Source organism: Equus quagga, chromosome 4 (assembly GCF_021613505.1).
Source record: "Equus quagga isolate Etosha38 chromosome 4, UCLA_HA_Equagga_1.0, whole genome shotgun sequence".
NCBI classification, from domain to species: domain Eukaryota; kingdom Metazoa; phylum Chordata; class Mammalia; order Perissodactyla; family Equidae; genus Equus; species Equus quagga.
In genome coordinates, this window is record NC_060270.1 from 59,356,002 (window position 1) to 59,379,620 (window position 23,619).

The following is a 23,619-nucleotide window of genomic DNA, read 5'->3' on the forward strand; positions in this document are numbered from 1 at the left end:
CAAAAATAATAAGAAAAATACATAGTGTTTAGTTATGAGTGTTAATTTCATAAGTAAAGAAAATACGTAATACTTAGCATTTACTGATGAGTGTTAAAGAGAGTCTTTTTGTGTGTGTGCATGAGGAAGACTGACCCTGAGCTAATATCTGTTGCCAATCTTCCTCTTTTTGCTTGAGGAACATGGTCACTGAGCTAACATCCACGCCCACCTTCCTCTATTTTATGTAGGATGCAGACACAGCATGGCTCGACAAGTGATGCTACATCTGTACCCAAGATCTGAACCCACAAACCCTTGCAGAGCATGTGAACTTAACTGCAACGCCACCCGGCTGGCCCCGTGAGTCATTTTTATGTGGCAGGAATAGGGTATATGAAGTATCAGGGAGTGCGTGTTGAGATTTTAGATAGGATGGCCAGATAAGGTTCACAGAGAAAGTGGCTTTTGAGCAAAGATCCAAAGAAAGTGAAGGAGTTTGCCCTGCAGCTTTCTGGAGGAAGAGGGTTCCAGGTGGGGGAAATGTGGGGAAGGGGGCTGGCCTGGTATGTTCAAGGTCAACGAGGAAGCCAGTGTGGCCAGAGGAGAGGGGGTGAGGTCTGAGGTCGTGTGGGGTCATGTCAGTTCTAAGAAGGACCTTGGAGAGGCTAAAGAAGAGGTATGAATGGACAAATAGTACAGTCTGACATTCTTTGAAGAGGAGTCCCTACTGCGGTGCTGAGGACACACCTCTGAGGCTGAAGCTGGAGCACGAGCCCCAGGCTGGAGGCTGCTATGATAATCCAGGTGACACAGGACAGTGTTTGGTCCTAGATGGTGTAGTGAGGATGGTGAGAAGTGGTTGAATTTTTGACAGGTTTTGAAGGAGAGGCAGTAGAATTTACTGATTAAAGGATGGAGAGTATGAGAAAAGGTGAGAATTCAAGGACAACATCAAGGTCAGAGCAAGGGGAGAATTTCACTACGGATTTAACAATTTTTAAGTTTTGCAAATAGAGCACATGTCAAGGGCAGGTTAATGGAGTCAAGGCTGACCAAATGATGGAGATGAGTTCAATCCAGAGGTGTTTAGAGTTATAAATCTGTTACATCACTGAAGAATTTACGCTTAAAGAGGCAAACCCTGAATCTCACTGAACTCAGACAAAACTGGGCAAAATTAATCGTCTAACCATCCCACTTGAATAGAATTACTCCTAGAGAGATGTGGAGCTGGGGGTGTGAGCATCCCCCCAAATTTCATGGAAAGCAAGAAACAGAGGGTAAGCCCAGGGCAGCGTTGGTTCAAGGAGGGGGCACTGAGCTGTTGGCCACCACCTGACAGGAGGGCCAGGTCACTGGCCTGTGAGCACTTCCCCTTCTGAGCTGCGGACTGAGTCTTCTGAGAAGGGAACCCTTGCCCACGTCCTTGTGTCCAAATCCTCCTCATTCTTCAGGACCCAGGACTTCAGCCTCTGAGTGAGACGCTGTGGGACACGGTTCCCAGACACAGCTCTGGGGGTCACGGCATGGCTTGCTACCTCAATCAAATACTTTAGGACTCTATGTCATTAACTCTGTGACCCTGAGAAAGTCCCAACCTCGTGATTTCTGGTTTCTTTATACGCAACATTAGGGGCCTTGACTTCCTTGATCTCTGTAATTTCCTGGTCATGGTCCTGTGGTTGGACTTTGAAGAGAGAAGTCAGTTGTCTCGTTTACTCTCCTACCACTTTGAACAAACTGCTGTTGCTGCACAGACCACGTTGCATGGTAATGACATAACTTATTTTCGCATGTGACTTCCCCGTCAGACTGCAACTGTCCTGAGGGCAGGGACCGAGTTCAATGTAAATTTTTAATTCTAGCCACTGAAGTGGAGCCTGGCACACAGTAGGCACTTAAAAATTGTTTGTTGAATCAGTAAATAAACATTTAAAAAACACGGGCATTCCAGTCCTGGTAACGAAGGGTCTCTAACAGGAGAACCTGTGCAGCGGGCGTCCTTTCCCTCCTCACTGTCTTGGAGGAGTGGTTTCGGCCCCAGCTGCAGTCTGAATCTCCTGGGGAGCTTCCGATGGCTCCACTGGCCTGGCCTTCACCAGACAGTTCAATCAGAGTCTCTGGGGATGGGACCCCGGCATCAGAATTCTTATAAGATCCTCAGGTAATTCTAATTGCGGCCAAGGTTGAGGACCACAGTTCCAGACTCTTCCCATTCTGATATTTTAGCATCTCTTCCTTTTCTTTACACCCTACCTCGCCCATCTCATCCTTTTACTCAACTGTTACAATCCCCATTTTCCAGAAGTTGAGAGACTTGCCTGAAGTTCAAGTAACCAGTAAGTGGTGGAGGTGAGCTGGGACTTAAATCCAGGCAGACTTATTCCGGAGTCCCCCCAACTGACTTCCCACTCCAAATCCCTATATGGGGTGGAGAGTGTGGTCTTTCCGCAAGACAGGTGAGTTCACAGTTACCTTACTGTTTTTATTGATGCAGGATCAAAACAACACAGACAGAAAGCAGATACCTAGAAATCTGGCCTGAGGGAGAGTCTCAGAAGGTGGGACGGGGATGCGCAGACAGGTGACAGAGGTGAAGAATTGGCTTCTTGCTCTTGGCACCTTCTACCAATTGAAGGGCATGGAACAGAGTTGTCCTCTTGCTGGAAGCAGTAGTGTGACGGCGAAGCAGGTAGCGGAAAGCAGGTCGCGCTGAGTTGGAACTCTGATTCTCCCACTCACTAGCACGGGGAGGGAGGCAGACAATAATAACCAGTTCACAGCATTGTCAGGAGGATTCAGTGAAATTGGGTGAGCGTTTAACAGCGTCGGCTACGTGTGAGCATTAACACACAGTCTCAGGCTCTTATGCTTCAGGATTCATTAGACTCCCCCAGGAAGCCCACTCTGAGGTCTGTTCTGCAGATCTGAGGCAGAATACGGGCATCATTATATTTAAAAAGCTCCCCAGGCGATTGGGAGGCAAAACAATGTTCTGAGCAACGCTGCTGTGGCCACTGCAGACAAGCTGGATGCGGACCTACGTCGGGGTGCCTGGGACACAGCTCAGGGCTCCGTCTTTTTCAAATGGTGCAGACGAAGTGTTCTTCCTCGCTCTGCTCTGCACCTGTTGATGTTTTCACAGAGGCTGGCCATTATTTTTGGATCCAAGCTGCAGCCTGGTCTTTCATTTTTGGCTTCCAGTGTACTGCTAATGAGCATCTGGCCTGAGTTAACAAATGTGATGACAACTTAGCCTTTTCTTTTTTGCTTTGATTACCTTTTCTGGCAGGAACCAATAATACCACTTAACTCTGGGGGGCTTGGGAGGGCTTTCACACCTGCACTTTATAAAAGAGCTTGAAACAGCAGTGAAACTAGAAAGGAAGTGGTAAAGGCCATGAGGAATAAAAGTGGGCCCTCAGGCACACGAAGTGCAAGTAGGATTCCATTTACAGGGAACTCTGCGAGATCTGAAGCATTCCCCATATTGTACAGATGGCGACGTGGAGGGGTAGAGAAGCAGGTTTCCGCAGCTGGTGAGTGGTGGGGTCTCCAAAGCCATGGTCGCCCCCAGCCCCATGCTGCTTTCTGGGAATGATGCCTCCCCCTTCTCCTTCCCCCTACCCGCCCTGCTCCAGCCAAATGGTGTGGCCTAGGGTTTGCTCTAAATACTTGTAACTATCCTGCTTTCATGAGTCTTCCCACGTTCTTCCCTCTGCCGCGTGCCTCCTCCGCAGAACCTTCCTGACAACAAGCTTGAACCTATTTCTGCCCCCAAACTGCCCGGTCTGAAGAACAGCATACACTTGGACCTACTCCTCCGGGCCACAGGCCTGTCCCCAGATTCTCCCAGCCCCCCCCCCCGAGAACAGGTTTTATCTTGTCTTCCCGTGAGACCTCATGCACAGAGCCATCCGGGACCTTAAGCTCTCAAACCTTTAAGAATCCCAACCAGGGCTGAGAGCTGGGTCATAGTGAGACGTGCTTGTGGCTGAAGGAATTCCGGGGCAGGGCATAGGAGTGGGAAAGCAGTGGCTGAGGGGAGCTCGGTGTTAGGTGAGGCGAGCTTGGGATGGGCTGGCTGGTTCTCCCAGAAAACCCTGTGGAAAGTTGGACCCTGAATCTTTGTCTAACCTCCCATATATAGGCTTGAGGTTGTGAGGGTTAAGCGGCTGCAATTGACATGGGGTTCTTTGTGATCCTGTAGAGAATGTCCAAATATTTGATATTTTCCTTCTTTCTTTGATTTAAAGTATTCTGTACTTAAGTGCCAAGGGATGCTGCTAGCTCCATTTTCTTTGAAGATTTGTTTCAGGGTAACTCCGCCTGGAACTATTTTGATCTGTTTCTCCATTAATCTGATCAATAAAGTTTAAGGACAAGGAAGCAGTGATGGAAGCAGGATGAACGATGAGGACGAAGTTTAGAAGGGGCAGTTTTGTGCTATAAAGCAGACTGGGAGGGTTGACGTTCCCCAACAGGGGCGGTTGTGAGCACAGCGTAGGAATGAAATGTCACTGCTCTAAATCTTCCCCCAGAAAACAATGACCCCCTCCCCACATTTAGATGTTAGAATTAATGATACACAGTAATTGAAATCCATGGCTTAAGCTTCTTCAGTTTCCTTATGACTCCTGAATTGACTGCTTTAGCACCTTGAGCCTGTTATGAAAATTTAAAATAAAATAAAGCCAACAAGTTCTTAGATGAATTTTTCTTTTGTGTGTTTTAATTTTTTGCCCACTTTTGAAATATTATTACTTTTATAATCAGAAGGAAAAACTTTTAAAAATCCTTATTACTTCACTTTAAAATCCATTCACGAACAGAGTTTCAACAAATTACAGCTTTTCCTACTTCCTGAACGGGTGGAAAGAGGTAGTGTTTGTATTTTGTTTGTATCCTGTCCTGTTTCTTAGTCACAATTCCCCATATTTTCCTGTCCTGATATTTACATATTCAAAATTATTTTTTACAACTAAGTGTCCGGGGCCCTTGTAACCAGCGTGCATCACTAATGTGCCCTGTTCGTTTTGTTCTTTGAAAGAACTCCTATAAGAAAAGTATGGAATAGTTAACAAAGGTGAAATAACACAGTGTTAGCATAAAATTAGACACCTACTATGGGACTCTAGCGCTAAATGGCAATTTCTCTTTTTTTAAAACAAATTCAAATATTTTCAATATCTTCTTCTAAAATGGGATCTATTATCAGGATTGAAAGTCTTTTTTTTCCCCCATGAACTCCTAGCACAAGGAGTGGGACATAGTACTTGCTCAAATCTATGTTTTTATTTCTGTTTTTGAATTTATCTTTTGCCTTTCCACGGAAGTTACTGTGAATAAGAACTCTCTGGAAAAACATTGCTGTCGAGAAGTTGGAAAGTCAGCGTGACCTCCTTCACACGTTCTTTTCTCTCTGAAAAGTTCACGTCTCATCTCCGTCTTTGTGCAGGGCTGCGTTCCTTTGACGGTTCAGTGAGCTCCTCTCCCCGAGACGGTCACAATGTTGAATGACTCTGCTGTGTCTGTGTGTAAAAACCAGTGTCTGCTCTTAGGACTCTCAGGATACACTAGGGAATAAACTTGAATTTCGTAGGGAGGCAAAGAAACTTAGTGAAAACAAGCTAAGGATAATACATTGTAAAAAAAAAGAAAAAGTATTTTACGTCAGTCCTTTCAAATTCTCCCTCTTGGGCTATGAGCTTCACCATGTTTATAGTATTAAATATCATTAATGAAAACTCAAATAGGAATCCAAAACAAGTCACACACTTTTTGACTAAGGAGTTTTTGAAGTATAGAGAGATTAAAACTGAGGAAATATATTACGGATAATTAATGAAAGCCAAAGATTGAAAAAGTTCCCAAATGATATACACTGAAATTAACTCCGTTCCTATGTTTCCCTGTAGATTTATGGATTTACATGTAAAGATTAGCTTATTTTGTCTGTGCCTGATGGTTACCAAACGTTAATGATTTCAGCCCCTCTTTTTTCCCCTTAAATCTCTATCATCCTTTTCCTAATGGAAAATGCATAGTTGTAGCAAGCAGAAGGGGTATTTTTGCATCTCCCATGGAATTATGCAGGAAATCTTTTTTATGCACTGACTCTCATGTCTAACAAAGCGACGGAGACCTTTCCTTTTCAGTAGTTATACATGGAAATGTATCATGTTAAAGAAGAAAATGGAGCAACGCTAAATCAGAAAACCATGTTGGTACATCTTTAACCTTAGGAGATCCCATTTAACCCAAACTCTACATAGAGTCATTCCCCTTTGAAATGATATTTTGCACTGTACTGAAAAATTAGTTACGGTATGGGAGAAGACCCGAACAGCTCCTGGAAGCCTGGTGTGGACACTGGTGTTCTCAGCCCAGCTTTAGCACTGAGGTGATGGCAGTGTAAGTACATCGTCCCAATGTTACAAAAATGCAATGAAATTTCCTAACGTACTGTATGGAAAGTTATCCAGAGATTTATCCAGAGGCATCAAAGAATATAAAAGTTATTTTTCTATGTCAACAATATTTTGGATTGTTCTCAAACAAAGAAGACAGGTCTTCTTGAGACATTTTCAAAACTACTACTATCTTGGGATTATCTCTGTATCCTCAGAGACTATATAAAACCTAGTACGTAGGAGGGGCTTATTAGGTTTTTATGAATGAACAAATTCAAGGAAGCAGAGAAGAAATGATCAGCATATAAATTACATTCAATAAACTCTCTGATGGTCTGCTAATCTTCTTTTCATTAATCCATTGCTTAGAAATGAGTTAATCTGAATGAATCTGTTTGTGGCCTTTATATGAGTTAGTGGTCTGAGTATCTACCAACCACTACACTGGTTTAAACAATGAAAGAACATTCCAGAGATGGCTGGGAGGTTGGCATGGATCCAGGGAGTCGTCATGATAGAATGACATTTGCATATGCCATCTTAAAGCAGTGATAGCATCTTCTTGCTCCTTCTGCTAGCACCAGGGGCCCTGGTTTGGGGAAACAAGGGAGTGTTCCCAGAAGGGACTCCTGGGGGAGCAAAGATGCCACCTGGTGACTCCATCTTTGATCATTTTGTGATGAGTTCAGACCCGTAGGGACCACTCACTACGAGGGATTAGAACTGGCTGTTAAGTGGGAAAGAATACACAACCCTGGTGAAGAATGTGCCACTGAAAGATCTGGAATGTCCAATGCCTCATGGTTCCTGAAGGTCCGGTGGACATCTCAGCCTGCTCTCCACGAGGACAGGGAATCTGTCTGTCTTTCTCTTCGCTGTCCCTCCAACACACAGAACAGAGTTCAGTTTTGCAGTTGACTATCTCTCAGGTCTTAGACAAAGCTTCCCGAAATTATTTCTCTTGTTTTTCAACCATCCTGAAGGGTAGCTATTTTCTTTTTCTTTCAGATACACCTGAGATCGAGTATGTCCACCGATAAATAGGTTCATCTTCGAGACTTTGCCTGTCTCTAAAGTGAACGATGATACCTACTCCAGTATTGTTGTGAGAATCAAATGAGACGAGGATGATGCAGCCAACTCTTTTTTGAGAACTTATCTTGTGTCAGGCATCGTGCTACACACTTTGTAGACACTATCTCATTGGAAACTCATGGTGACTCTGTCATTTGAGTGTATTCGTGGGGGTGGCTGAGCTGGGCTGCAAGTCCACGCCCTTTGACCCTACAGCCTGCACTCTTAACAATTTCAACAGGGCATGTCAGTTGCCACTATAGTACTAAGCACGCAGCCGGTGCTCACTAAATGTTACCTTCTTCCTTATCTTCCGAAGAGATAATATTTGAAGCAGCGGAAATTCCACAAGAAGATAAACGACTTTTCGAGAGATGGCAGTGAAAACCAAAGTCAATTCTAACCATGTACCCATTGTAACAAAGCTCAGGGAGATTTATTATTTATTGTGGATTATTCTGAAGTGACACACGGAGAGCGACGAATAGACTAAAACATTCAAAAATGCCACACAATTCTGAATTTTAATTGGAGGCCAAAGCAAAACGGGAAACAAACTCCCCACCTGGCACTTGCTTCCTGCGTCGGCACCCGCTCTCCGGCCGTGCCTCCTGCACGCTGCTGGGCAGCGAGGTGGCTCAGGTGCGCAAGCTTCCAGGGGGACCCGGCACTGGTGAGCAGGTAGAGCTGGTGGGAGCCGGGGCCACCTCCTCAGCTGCCCAGGGAGTGGCGCTCCAAGCTCCTAGTCCCAGCCAGCAATCCTCAACTCTGGTCCAATTAATGGAAACCCCTGGAGCTGAGGCTCTGGCCCAGCCCAGAGATTCTGGTTTAGTTGGTCTGAGGAAGGGTCCAGGCACAGGCACTTTTTCAAAGCCCCCCATGTGACTATAATGGCAGCCAGGGTTGACGACTGGCCTAGGCAGCAGAGGGCACATGGTTGGAGCGGACTCATCCCTCTGCAGGCTCTAAGTGTGATGGGAAGCCTTGCAGTGCTGGGCAGAGAGACGTTAAGCGCTGGGCCCAGAGGATGGAGAACAATTCAGCAAGCAAGGTTGAAGGTGGCCTTGACCCCAAACTGGAGACTGTAACGCCTCGCAGGGTTTTCAGCCTTGACCAAACAAAGGGTTACAGTCTGTTCTTTCGAGATTCTCACTTTGCCCTTCATTTTATTGGTACTATTAACCTTCTGCAAAAATCCCAGTGGCAGTAAATGACTGTAGCAAAAATAGCTTAGTGGAAATAAAAAAGAGTGGAATAAAAAAGAGCATCAGCAGTCTCATTTTCTAGGACAAGATTACAGGGGCCCCGATCCTGACAGAGCAGGGTACAAGGGAGACACCTCAGTTTGATGGGGTCAGGGTGGAATTTCTCCCTCTGGTGCCATGCAGAATGATTCACTCAATATGGAGATTTAAAAGCTTAGCTGAAGCCCAGGCAGCGATGGGCTCCCAGATCATGATATCATCCCACATATTTTATTAGGTCTAGACAACTCTTGATTTTCCACTAACAGGTTTTCATGAGTCTGGCACCCATTTTCAGACAGAAATACAAAATTCATTCCAAAGATGAACACAAACGCGTTTTCAACTTTCTGTGTCACTGTTCCTCTCTCTCAGCAGAGGTAATTGAGAACCCACTGTCTTCTTCATGTGGCTCCAGTGGGTCAACTGGAGGAGTGATACAGCTGCCACCAGTTCATCTGAACAAAATGCCAAACCCTCTTAAGGTTACACTGGTATAGAAATTGCATACATTGAGCACACCCTGGATGTTGCAAACTTGCAACCTCAATTTAAAAAAATGTATGCCGGACCGGCAATGCCTATGAGATGGAACAGGAGAAAACGCTGATGGGGTGGAAAAGGAAGCCCACAAAGGGTCCATGGGAAACAGAGCTCAGCAGGCACACAGAGAACCATGGAGGGTGGAGGAGCGCCTCGTTCACATTCCAGATGTGCACAGTAAAGGTCTGGCGTCAGGCCTCTCACGCTCCTGTCTCTCTCCTGCAGACCTTGTGCACTGACCTTCCCCACACACTGTCCTTGAACTCTTTTCCTCCCTCCAGTCTATCCTCTGTCTTCAATTTCTCTCTTCACCAGGAAGGTTAGGATGGCTGGACGATGTGATTCAGCATTTAGAAGATTCTCTTGACCTGTTCTCAACTCCATTGCTTCACTCTTCCTTCATTGCACCTGTCTGGCAAAATCCACATCTGGATGAGTGCGACTGTCTGGCTGCTCATCACCTAGGACCAAGATGCTGAGCGTGCTGAAGAAAGTCACGGAACACAGAGCCACACTGTGAGTGCTCGGTCTACAGCAACCGCACATAGAGCCACCAGGCCGCTGCTTTCTAGTCATTTTTCTCCACTGTTTGGATCTCAAAGCTGCCCTACTTTTCCCAACCTCAGGTCCCACGTCCTCTTCCTTCAACATCAGCAGACATCACGCTGCCTGCTTCACAGAGAACAGAAAAGCGAAAACTGTAACCCCTCCCTTCCTGCTCCCAAGTCAACCACCCACCCACAGCGGACACAGCTGGTGTCCTGCCCATCTTGGGGCTTCCAGCTGCCGGAAGACTCTGGTATGGACACAGCACCTCCCTCCGTCAGGTGGGTTGTACTCAGCACAGGCATGGGAGCGAAGGGAGTGAAGGGGACGAAGACCACCCCAACCTTCCCGTTTCTCTTCCTGTCACCAAGGCAGAGAGCCCTTCTTCTATCCAGGACTCACTTCTCCCCCGATCCCCTGGGCCCCATCCCCTTGCTCCTACTCAGGGACCTCACTTCATCAATGAGCACCTCTCATTACTGCAGCTTTTCTTTGCCTGAATTCTACTTTGTTTATTTAATATTAATTTCATACCCCCACTTCACTTCCTTTTTGTTCACATTTGTCTGATTTTTATTTGCCCATTTCTTTATTTTCCATTTATCTTTGTCCTTTTCCCTGAGGGACATATTTAGAACTGGCCTCTTTTTTCACCCAATTCTGAAACTTTGTAATTTACCACGCTGACACCTACATTAGGTCTCTTCTCTGATATTTTATTTTATGCTTTTACAAACATTTCCTTTTGTATCTTCCCTACCTGTCTTTTGCTAACCCGGTCAAGCCTCCTTCCCCTCACAGCCCCCATGTACTCTGGACAGGCTCTCTGCATAGCTCATGGTGTGAACTGGGCTCACACTTTGTGGGCAATTAACTGATTGCTGCATTTAATCTTCTGTAAACTGAGGCTGTTTGAGTTGTGTGGGGCCTGTCTCCTCGCCTCTGTTCCTAGTCCTTTCCAATTTGCAGTCTGCTCTGTGACCAGAATGAGCTTCTTAAAATGCATCTGGCCAGCCGACTCCTGGAGTTGCATCCATCCATCGTGACTCCCATCACAAACAGATGCACCCCCAGCTTCGTGGCGCGGCCTCCTCCGTTCTGCACAATCTTTCCAAAGCCCTGCCTGGTCTTTTTTCTCTCCCATACAGCTCCTTCTCCAGGCCACGCCAGTTTAGACTTCCAGGTTCTCTTCCTGAAACTTATTTATCACTTCGTTTAGATTATTGAGGTTGTGCTGTCCCCCAGAACCATGCCAAAGGGTGGGGTCAAAATGGCAAATGATAATAATGGTCTCTCTTTCCAGGAGCTCCCAGACGGGTGGGGAAGACACAAAAACACTCACGCAGTGACAGTCCGGGGCCCAAGAGGCCACCCACTGGTCAGAGGGGTTGTGCTGGGAACTCGCATGAGTGAGGGGTGAGCAAGAACTTCAACAAAAAGAAACGTCTGTGGCTTTCTCTCTCCTAGCGACCTGACAGCGTCCTGTCATCCTTCGAATCCTCCGCCTCCAGTGACACCGTCCCCTCCCTAGAAGAGGGGGCACTTCTTTGCCTGTGCCACTTCCGTGTCTCGTACTTCTAGCTCTCTGTCCCTCTACTTCCTTCACAGCGTTGTTAAGTTGCTTTTTCCTTGTTCACTCTTTGACCTAGCTCCTTCCTGCCCTATTCTTCCTCCTTTTTTACCCAGCTCAGATAGCGCTTCCTCCAGGAAGCCTTCCATGATCTCCCCAACTCTAGCTTACATAGTCCTTTCTTGTGTTCCCTTAGCATCTCATATTTCTCTCAGAGCACTGGTCACACTGTCATTCATTCATTCATTTATTCATTCATTTCATAAATGAGCATGTATTGATGCATTCTGAACAGATAATCCAGCAAGAAATACATCAGACTATGAAAAGTTATCGCTAGCAAACATAAGCACTGGGTGTCCTCCCGGGACAGGCAGCCCAAGGGTCTAATGCTGCCTGGGACTCAGGCCTTCCGTCCCCCAGCCCCTCCCCACCTTGTAGTCTGTGTGAGGGCAGGCGCAGGTGGTCTGGGGTGTCTTTTCTCTCACTTCCCCAGCACAGGGTCAGGCACATCTTCGGCACTCCACGAACACAAGAGCGAGGGAGAGGAGCGCTGGATTCCGCGCACGGGGACTTGGAGTCAGGCGCAGTGTGTGTCCTCTAAGAGCTCACAAACGAAGATGCGGAGATGCGGGTGGGGTCTGAGGCAGCAAACCCACCACCAGCAGGGCCAGGGCAGCCAGGCAACCCTCCCAGGAGGGGCTGAAAGGGAGGGTGGCCGCCCTGCTCCTCTCCCCTGACGCTGGGAACGGCGGCACAGGTAACAGAGTCGGACGGAGGGTCCCTTCCAGAGCCGCGTCCCGGGACCAGCCCCGTCCCCTCGGCCGGCAGTGAAGCATCGCCGCCCCGGAGCCGCGCGCCAGCGGGAGGGCCGAGGCTGGAGCAGCGGCGGGGCGTGGAGGGAGGGGCACCGGGAGACCAAGAAGAAAGGCGACAGGGTCCCGCAGGAAGCTTCTTTCCAGTCGCAGCAGACAGAGCCAAGCCAGGGGCCTTGGTCCTCCTGTTTCCCGAAGAAATCCCTGCGCCTTCCCTCCTGCCTCATGTTCCCCGCTTCCCGTGGGGCAGCTCTGCATTTAATCAGTGGTCGGATGTACAAGGAGCGCTGAGCGCGTTTTCTGCGTGGAGCCCCTCCTTTGCATGTCTTCATCCAGATGTTACAGTGAAGCTTTTCTTTGTAAGTGAGCCTCCGGCCTCACTGATCCCTCAACGCTATGGGGAAAAAGTGAAAGAGGGAGTCTATTAAAGAGGCAGAGAGACAGCGAGCTGCAGAGGAAAATGTTGTCGATTAGGCAAACCGAGGCAGCAGGAGGTGAACACAAGCTGGCCCGACTAGGAGCACAGCCGGTGCTGGGGAGGAGGCCCCCGGACCGTGTTAATCTTCACCCGTGGCCGCCGAAGGTGCAGAACAGGCTGGGACGGGCCAAAGCCAGGCGGGGGCGCTCTCAGAAGAGGGGGTGTCTTTGCTTGTTACTCTTGATGGCGGTCGTCGGTTTATTATAGTCAGCCACTGTGCCCCCTGTTTAGGGAAGAGCACTTTAAATTTCCCGTGCGAAAATGTACCCCTTTCCCTACTCCCAGAAAGCATTGTGAGTGGATTTTAACCCTTCCACAGCTTGTGTGTGTGTGGGGGGGGGGGGGGGGTGTCTTGACAGACGGAAGTCCTTCGGTGGATGGTCCAGGGATGGATGCGTAAACCACCAGTCAGTCAATGGGAAGCGAGGCTTGGAGCCTGGCAGCCATCTCGCCGCTCTGCGGGCAGCCTGAGGGCGGACCAAGCTCCAGCTTACGGAGCTTACAGTCTGAGCCCTGGATCAAGCCACGTGGGATCACTGTCCATGTGAGCCTGGAAATTTCTGCTTTTGCATAAGCTTTGCTTTGAGCTGGGTTTGCCCTTCACTCTGGAAGGTTTCTGATTGATTCACACTCGGCAAACCTAAAAAGAACTGGGATTTATTCCTCCTTTGTCCAGCCGTGGCCTCTAAGGCGTACATGTGAATCTCCCCACATTGCCCCTCGCGCTGTTGCCCGCAGCAGGCGCCCCCTCAGGCATCAACGCTGCCCTCCGGGAGCCTCTGGGCCCAGCACCGCAGGGGCGCAGCCGGCGCTCTACAGGAGGACTCCCCATTCCCTCACGTTTGTGCCTCACTGTTACAGGAGCTCAATTGCATTGTTGATTGAAATTACACAACTTTCATTTGGTTTTTATGCTGCAGAGAATTTAGGAAAATAATCTTTATAAATTTGGAGTGCACAGGACAAACTCCGGGTAAGCTGTGAATAGACTGCGCGTACACAGGTGTGCTTGCTCAGGCTTCCTTGAGTCCAGGAGGGGTGGCGGGACTTCCTGAGGGCTTCGGGGCAGATGCACAGGAGAGACAGACAGGAGTCAGAGCCCCACTCAAGGCCCCCACACGGAAACGGAACGTCTGCGCTCAGCCACACTCCGACTGGGCCCTCTGGCCCAAGAGGGCGCCTGAGCACGAGCCTCGACCCTAGGCTTCCACCCCAGTGTGGCTGTGGGCTTGGATGGCCACTGTCCACCCCATGCTGCAGAGTGACACCAGCAGTACTTCAGGCTCTGATATTTCCTTTTCTTTTTCACCTCTTATATTTTATTATTAAATTGTATCAACTTCTTTTTCTTTTTTATTGCAGTAACATTGGTTTATAACATTACATAAATTTCAAGTGTGCGTCATTATATTTCGATTCCTGCGTCGATTACATCGTTCACCACCCAAAGACTAATTACCATCCACCACCACACACATGTGCCTAATCACCCTTTTCACTCTCCGGCCTCCCTCCTAACCTCTGGTGACCCCCAATCCACTCTGTGTCTCTATGTGATCGTTTGTCATTGTTTTTATCTTTTGTTTATGAGTGAGATCATAAGATATTTGACTTTCTCCCTCTGACTTATTTCACTTAGCTTAATACCCTCAAGGTCCATCCATGTTGTCACAAATGGCAAGCTTTCGTCCTTTCTCATGGCTGAGTAGTATTCCATTGTGTATATACACCACATCTTCTTTATCCATTCGTCTCTTGATGGGCACCTAGGTTGCTTCCAAGTCTTGGCTATTGTGAATAATGTGGCAATGAACATAGGGGTGTATGTGTCTTTATGCATTTGTGTTTTCAAGTTCTTTGCATAAATACCCAGCAGCAAAATAGCTGGATCGTATGGTAGATCTATTCTTAATTTTTTGAGGAATCTCGATACTGTTTTCCATAGTGACTGCACGAGTTTGCACTCCCACCAGCAGTGTATGAGGGTTCCCTTCTCTCCACATCCTCTCTAATACTTGTTTCCTGTTTTGTTCATTATAGCCATTCTGACCAGGGTGAGGTGATATCTCATTGTAGTCTTGATTTGCATTTCCCTGATAGTTAATGATGTTGAACATCCTTTCATGTGCCTGTTGCAGGCTCTGATATTTTCTGGTTTTAAAGTGAGTACAGATGTTTTCCCCCAGCTGCCACCCTGGAGTCGTGCTGAATTTGACTATTGCCTACACCAGGACTGTGAAGGCTGGAAGGGGTCTCCAGGCCTGGTCCAGCCGCTCATTCCTTGAGGAGGAAACCCAGGATGCAGAGACGTGGATGACGGCAGTGGCTGAGGGCACTTGGAGGCCGGGGGTGGGCAGGGTGGTGGGAACAGGTGGCTGGGGGCAGGCGGGGGTGGAAAATGGGGGCTCTTTCGCCTCTACCACTGGCCTTGGACAAGACACTTCTGCTCTTCCTGCCTCTGTGTTTTTCATCTGTAAAGGGAGACGACTGCAAGGACTCATTCTACCTCTGAAAACAGGGAGACCATGTTTACAAATTGCTATCAAATGGCCCGCATCTGGGTCTGGGGAAGACCTTCTCTCCCCCACTGCTGTGCAACCATTTGTTTCATTTTTGAATCATAGGTTAGCAAATGAGGGCTACTCATCCCTTTATAGGTGCGTTAAGAGAGATGTGGAGGGGTGTCTGTGTGTGTGCACTCAGGTGTGCATGCACGTGTTGTTGAATAGACCCCTCTGTAGAGACCCCTCTGCTTTCTCTTCTCCAGTTCTTCCGTGAGCCCCAACTCTGACCTGTGTGGAACATGAGCTGCAGTCCTCCCTCCGCTGCTGGATCTTAGTTCCTAGCACTCTCTTATGAGAGAAGGCCGAGGCACGTGGCCAGCCGTGACTGGTCATTCAGAGGGCGGCCAAATGGTCAGCAATTCTTAAGAAGGATTTTATCCATGAGAGTAGGAAATTAGGAAGAAATATTTTAAAACAATTTTGTAAAAACAGTAATGCCTGTTCATTTTTAATGTGTATGCACCACGGCGTTTATTCAAGGTAGACTTTCCAGGGAAAGTGACAAGCCTCATACTCTCTTGTTACGTGTTTAATATTCATGCACCATTTAAATTCTGTGGGTATTTTGGTTCACTCTATGTTATGCATAAAAATTGGTAAACTCTCTGAGGGAAGAAATTGCACCTTTAAAGTTGTTTCTCAAGGGTCTTGGAGGCACTTTACAAATACTTATTGTTGTTGTTATGTTGTTATAATAATAGACGAGGTGGCTAGTGTATTTTGGCCTTGGCAACAAGAATGAGAATCATGAAGTGTGTCACAAAAATAATACCATCCATGTTAAATATTTAATGTCATGTTCTCCTAGTGTCAAAATATTTAGTACAGTGCGAGCATCTCGAAGGCAGAGGGAGACGAGCCAGGAGTACATTCTGCACATATGCAACACATTAAAAAGCCCACACAGTTTATTCTTAAGATTCACTGCTTTGCTCAGGAAGGTTCCCTTGCTTAGGGAAGGGCATGAGGCGAAACAGGCCCAGGAGGCAGGCACTGACTGGCCGGGAGGTGAGCCCGGTCCGCCGGCCTCAAGAGCCTTTCCAGGACTTTGGCTCCAGGAACCCTGCAGCAGCCCTGCGCCTGGCTGGGCAGATCCTCCCTCTGGAGGCTGCAGTTCAGGCGGAAATGCCTCGGGCCAGCTCCAGGCGCTTGGCCTGGGGGCAGCAGCCACCTGGTAGATAGAAACCATAGCTGCTGGCTCCTGGCTCACCAGATATCAGTTCACACATCTCCATCTCCTGCCACCTGGTTAGGGCACCACGTTCCAGCCTGCCACTGCCTCAGAATCAGTGGTGCAGCCTGTTAAAGACGCCTGGAGCACCTGGAGCCCGCTTTCAGAGCTTCTTAGTCAAAAGGCCTGGGTAGAGACTGATTATCTGCATTTTTAAAAGCACCTCAGGAAATTCCAACGTGCAGCCAGAGTTGAGAGGAAACACCTCTTGAGATACTCAATGTAGGCTCTTCAAGGTGTTAAATATCTTACTTTATGACTTCATTCCTTCAAGGATGAAGTGTGAGGGCGCTGCCTAAAGGACCACTGCCAGTCAGGATGGTGCAGTCAGCTTGCACGCCCTGGCATTACAGCCTTGAGGTTTGTGTAAAACAGGGCCCTGGAGGCACGGAGTGGTCCTCCTTTCCCGCTGAGCTCCAGACCGAGGGGAGGGGCCGCATAAAGTATCCTTCCTGACCAGGAACAGCCCAGAGAACTCTGCTCCGGATGATGGCACGCTATGCTGGGTTCCCTATGTGCTTAGCTGGACAATGAGCCGTGCCCATATGTCCCCTCCTCCACACTCTCCCTGTCCTTCTTCCTATGTGCTGTACCACCTCCCAGAAATACCTGTCTGGCTTGCCACACACACCTGTGTGATGTTTTACAAAACTGGCAACATGCCTTTATCAGTCAGAATTCTCCAGAGAAACAGAAACTTACAATTCCTTCTCATAAATCTCTTTATATATAAATATTTATGTATTTTATATTTATATGTAATTATAGCATAATATATGATGTAATATGTCATATAAATCTTCATTTTTAGATTTATTTTATATTAAAATACATATTTTTCTATCTATACAGAGATTTATCATAAGGAATTGGCTCGCACGATTACAGAGGCTAAGGCCCAAGCTGTGCCATCTGCACACTGGAGCCCAGGAGAGCCGCGGCCTGCTCCTGAGCCAAGCTTCTAAATGGCGTTTCAGAAGCTAGAGCAGGGTTTTAAAACTTTATTTTGGCAGAAGGAGGCTTTTTTCCCCTTCAAAATGTAATATGAGGCACTAAAAAGAAATGAGCTACCAAGCCATGAAAAGACTGGGAGGAAACTTAAATGCGTATTACTCAGTGAGAGAAGCCAGTCTGGAAAGGCTCATTCTCTGTGATCCAGCTATGTGGCCTTCAGGAAAACACAGAGCTCCGGTGCAGCAGAAGGATCGGTGGCTTCCGGGGCTCGTGGGGAGGAGGTATGAGCAGGCAGAGCAAGGACTGTCAGGGCAGTGAGACCACCCTGTGTGCTGCCATAATGGGGGTGCATGTCATTATGCATTTGTCCAGACCCACAGGATGCGCAGCAGCACGCGTTGTACGAGCACCTAACATGAGCTTCTGTCTTTGGGTGGTAATGATGTGTCTGTAGGATTGCAACAAATGTACCGCGCTGCCGTGGGACGTCGAGTGGGGAGCCTCTGTGTATGTGGGATAAGGGGATATGGGAACTTTCTGTACTTTCTGCTCAATTTTGCTATGAACTAAAACTGCTCTAAAAAATAATTATTTATTAATCACATTTACAAATTTTAAATTTATATTTAAGAAATTTAAATTTACATTAAAAAATTTTATATTTACATTTAGAAAAAGTCGAGTTACTTTGACGGAGACTGTGGCCATGGAAGGAGGAGGACAGAGAGAGGTGAGTCCTGTCTGGCCCTCATCCCTCGGGTGTTCCCTGAGACCTTGGGACTGTAGGACTTGGAGGAACACCAGAGACCTAGACGACAAGAGCTAATGCCTTAGTAAGGCAAGCAAAGTGTCCCATGGTCAGGCCAAGCTTTCCTTTCTGGCTTATTTCTTGTAGCTCCCCAACACCTTGCATTCCCCAAGTACCTCCTGCTCCAGGGGGTCTCCCTCCAGGCCATCGCTCATGTTGCTTCCTCTATCTCGAATTTTTCACCCTCCTTCTCCACCTCCTCCTCCTCTTGATGACTCCCTTCAAGTCTCAACTAAGCAGCATCTCCCCTGTGAAGCTGTCCCACACCCCCCAGGAGACCTGCCTCACGCTGGCTTCACCCTGCACTCTCCATTGCGGCATCTGTCTAAGGTATTGCCCGTCTTTGTGTGCCCAACTCCTGCTACCCTGTGAGCAATTTGAGAGCATCGGTCTTGACCCTTTCACCTTGGGATCCCCTGTAACTAGCACAATGCTGGCATCCTGAATGTTTGCTGAGAGTGACTGAATGGATGCACAAATTCTACTCTTCCTTTCTCAGAAGATGATCCCAGCTCCTACCAGACTGGAATGATTTTCAGGCACTCTTTGGTGGCTCTACTCCTTCTCTATCAGTTTCTTTGACTTTGGGGCTTGATAGCAGTGGTCTGTGTATTCACAAACCAGGCTAGCCACTGCAACCCACACGTGGGTTTGGCCACTTAATTTTTTCCCCATTTCTCTTGTTGGCCAAGTTGTCTTCCTTCAGAGGTATGTTCAGTTCATCCTCGAGTTATTTCATCTTTCTGTTCCCATCTTCACATGTTCCTAGTTTGTCAAAAGGAAGCTTGGCAGGGCCAGAAATTCCCAGCCTGTCCATCTTGGATCGAGAAGGAGGTCAGAATTGTTAGCTTTAACTACGACCTTCAGGATATTCCAATAAAAGACATCTGTAGTCATGTGATTGCTTGCAACAGTCAAGACTTAATTTCCAAAGCCGCGGTACACGTGGGCTGGGCCTTTGCTGACATTCCCACACCTGCAGCACAAGCCCGGCTCCACCCGGATTTGACAGTGGGGGTCTGCAGGGCCCGACATTATCTAAGGCTGGTGCGTTATTCCTGTCTATGAATTTTTTTGTCTCCTCTGGCTTACAGAGGCAGCTCAGAAAAGTTCTCAAAGAATGCTTATTCAAGCTGTCAAGCTATGTCACCCGTTTTGAATGAAGCCAGTCAGCCCCCCAATCTTCCTTGTTTTCTCCTGTTTTTCACGCAGTGTCTGATCACAAGTGTTCAGGCTCTCAGAAAGACTTTAAGCTCAACTCAGGAGTTGCTGCTCCTGGATCATGTCTGTTTCACAGTTTGCCCAGATACCTGCAGGTCACATGCATTGGGTTTTTAAAAAACTGCAGCCTGCCCTCTGGAAATTCATTTATAAGTGGCACTTCATGGACACCTGGATTTTTTATAGTCTTAAGGGCTTTAGGTTGAGTTTTCTATGTATTTTTGACTAAATTATCTTCCACCATAGATACTGACTATGCCATAGTTGGTCAATGATTTTTCACTACATTTATTAATTTATATTTATAGGTAGTTTCTTTCAATAATGAATAGTGAATAATTATTTACCATAAAGCACATTCTCAAAAAAAACTAAGGTCACATTATTCCTCATAATGAATCTCCAGGGCCTTTCAAATACAAGTAAATGGAAACAAGATCACAGCAGCAAATGAAGCAAATGTCAAATTCCCTTAGACTTATGGTAAACAAAGCTCACGCCAACCTCCCAAATCAGATCTTTGGAAGAATTCAGGCCCCAATGACCTTCAACATATTTGCAATATGGTGAAGGGAGGCAGAATTAGTTGCCACTATCTGTTATTCATTCACTACCATCCCTTCGCTGGTCTCCACACTTCCATTGAGCAGGGCTGGGAAGCCCTCCCCCAAGCGCCACACTCACGTCATCTGGCCCCCACGTGGCAGTCACTTACCCACTCCTAGTTACTCCCTCTTATTCTTTGAAAACTTTAGCTCAGGCTCGCTGTCCAATATTAGTTTTGCCAGATTTTTAGTGATTTCAATGACTCCAAAGATAATCTTCCCTGTACCTTTATCTCTCAGTTTCTCACCCTCTTCTTCTCTACTGACCTTGTCTTCATACAACCTCAGCCACTCTCTCCCATTGGACACACCTTACACTATGTGGCCACCAATAGCTGAACCCCCCATAACTGGATCTTGAGCACCTCTTTCTATCCTTCCAGCTTACTGTCTCTATTGCTCTTACTCCAACAATCCTTTGGTCCCTCTGGAGGTAAAATTCATTGATCCTACCCACTTTCCACTGTCCCGCAACCTCCTCATTTTACTCCTGGCTCATTTTCCTGGCTCCAGTCCTCTTTTTCCTCGAAGTTCAGTTTAAACTCCAAGGTCCATTATTACAATCACCCCTTTGCATAAACTCTCTGCTTCTTTTCCTCTCTTTTTCATCTTATACCCCTGGAAAACTCCACTCGAACCTGCTGAACGTGGCTGGAGGAAAAACACATAACTGTGGAGATGGCTTCACTTCAGATTTACCAGCATGAATCTCAAGTAGGTCCTTAATGCCGTCTGGCCACTGTGTTGCATTCCCCTGGTCCAGTCACTCTTCGTTTCTCCTAGACATTCTGTCTCTCCTCAGACTTTTAACACCTCCTTCCCATCCTCACTAACAGCCGATGACCTTGCTTCTGACAATATAGAAACAATAGAGGAGAATTTCTGTAAGATATCACTGCCACCACCACCATCCCGTCAACCTGCCTAGTAGCCTCACAGCCCGTGTAGTCTGCCTCCTTTCATGTTACTCTCTTCTTCTGTCCTCAAAAAATAATTCCAAGGATTTTTCTCTTTTCTTCTACTGCATCATTTTTTTCCTTCTCCAAAGGATTTCCCCATCAGCATGTAAATATACTATCATTTCTTCCACGTGTAAAAGTACCCTCTCTGACTGTCCTTGTCCATCCGGCTGACACTCCATTTCTCTGCTTGTCTTTATAGAAATAGTCATCAAAAAAGTAGCTGCCAGCCTTTCTCTTTCCATGCTCCCTCGAACCCACTCCAAGCATGTGCTAGCCCCTCATTCCACCGACACTGATCATTTCAAAGTCATCAATGACTTCCATGTTGCTAAATCTCACGGTCAATTCTCGGCCCTCATCTTGCTTGACCGATTAGCAGCATTTGACAGGGTCGGTCGCTCCATCTTCCTTGAAATGTTCTCTTGACTCGGATTCCAGGGCCCCGTGCTCTCCTGGTTCTCCTCTTACCACACTGGCTGCTTGTTTTCAATTTTCTTTGTTGGCTTGTCCTCATTTCCTCCAACTTCTCGGTGGACTTCCCAGGTCTCAGACCATGCACTTCTGTTTTCTATACTGTCTGTACTTACTCCCTTGGTGTTCTCACCATCTCATAGCTTAAACGGCTTAAACTCCCATGTCATCACATATTCAGCCCAGATCTCTTCTAAACTCTAATGTGTGTATCCACTTGTGTACATGACTTCTCTTGGATGTATAATAGGTCTGTCAAACTTAACATATCCAAAATCAATCTCCGAATCTCCCTCCTCCCTAAGCCTCTCCTCCTTCATTCTTCCACATCTCATTTACTGGCAACTCCATCCTTTATGTTGCTCAGGCAACAAACCTTAGAGTCATCTTTGGTTCTTCTCTTTTCTCTTCCATTCCATGTAGAATCTAACAAAATATCTGCCAGGCTCTACCTTCAAAACACAGCCATGATCTGACTACCTCACTCCTTCCTCGACTACCATCCTGGTCTAGACCCTCTTAGGTTACAGAAATAGTTCTGATCATGTCGAATGGCCTGAACACCAAAGCTGCTTTTTCCCACATCTGGGAGATATCTAGAGGCCTCCCCAAGTCTCTCCCTCAGATTTTACCATTTCAGAGTCATCCTTATGCTGTTAGATTTCCCATCTCTACTTAGTTTTCTTTAAATATTTACATTTTCTGGGAGGGATAAAATTTTTATTTACGTGTGTGTGTGTGTGTGTATATATGTGTCACCTTGTCCCCAAAGTACTTAAAATAGATTATAAAATACATAACAATGTAGAAAAATAAGTGAGGAAATTAGGCAAAGGGAAAATAAGGAGAGAACAAATTCAGATGCAGCTCCAGGTGAAGTGAGTATACAGAGGCGTGCCGGGAGGCCCGCACACCTGCTAAGTGGGACAACACGTGAGCCATGGCCTCCACGGTGTGCTTTAACATCAGGTTTCTTTCTGCTTGACGGGCACCGTGAACCATCATGAACACAGTGGCTCCTTGGGCTTGAGAGGGCTAGGGCTTGTTGGGCGGGAAAGGCTCAAAAGGGGAAGTGGGGCAATGGGGTCAGGAAGTCCCTTCTCACCTGAGACTGGGTCCCAAACTGCACCCCACTCACTCCCTGGAATCCTCCCCAATCTCCCACCTCCCAGCGCACCCCCACATGACACCCCAAGTACTTACCAAGACCCAAGCACGAAACTCGGAGTCCTGACTTCCCAAGATTCCTGGAATAAAAATAAAGCAACACTTGGTGATCCTTTCTGCAGCTGAAACTCTGCACAGGTAACTGTGAACATCGCGTCTCACTTTTGATGACACTGCTCTTGCGCAGAGTCGTGGGGGAGGGAGGGCCTGGATGCAGGCTCGTGGTCTGGGGAAGGGTCTGTTTCTCGTCTCCATTGGGCACTAGGGAGCTCAAGATGCACTCAGGCTCAGCACAAAAACGTGTCCCCCAAAACACAGCTTTTCAGCCCCAAAGGATCTTCTTTACTCATTTGTTTACAGATTTACTGTCTCACTCCTTTTGGACTGTGAGTTCCTTGAGGACAAGAGCTGTGTTTTATTCACAACCAATCCTCGTTATTCATTCATTATTCATCAACAGAGCCTGACACCCAGTGGACCCTTAACAAGTATTTGTTGGCAGAGTAACTGACAAACTGACTTCTAAAATAGAATATTATTACCAATGGATGGGGACGAGTAAAAGAACAAATACGAAATGATCCGTTAGGCTATTTAAATTACTTTTTATAGAAGGCTACACTAAATTGCTTCAGGAAGTTCAGACAGTCGTTTTTAAATGGTTCTTCGTTTCTTCATCAATGCCTTTGCTTTTAATCCCCAGGGGTTTATCAGGGAAAGGGAAGTATATTTTCACTGTCTACGTAGGGAGAGAATTCGGCACTCCAGTCTTCACTGTAAGGTGTTTGTCCATGGAGACCAGACCCAACCCCTCTTTCTGCCGTCTGCCTAACCATCATCAGAGAGGAAATTGAATTTTCAGAGAGAGGAGACTCAGAGAGTTTTATGGGAGTCCGGCGTGAGGAGGTGGAGGTCTAAGAATTGAAATGTGGTAGAAAAGGGCGTCCTTTATTCTCTGATCAGATTCTCTT

General features: G+C 47.1%; 1 protein-coding gene across 4 annotated transcripts in view; it reads right to left on the reverse strand.

Annotated features, from left to right (window-relative positions):
- Positions 1-23,619, reverse strand: part of KCNAB1 (potassium voltage-gated channel subfamily A regulatory beta subunit 1) — a 363,447-nt gene that overhangs the window by 86,271 nt on the left and 253,557 nt on the right. For all 4 annotated transcript variants that reach the window (XM_046659146.1, XM_046659147.1, XM_046659143.1 and 1 more), the window contains exon 2: positions 22,685-22,728. In XM_046659146.1, coding sequence (XP_046515102.1) covers positions 22,685-22,728 — 44 coding nt within the window. The remainder of the gene's footprint in view (positions 1-22,684; positions 22,729-23,619) is intronic.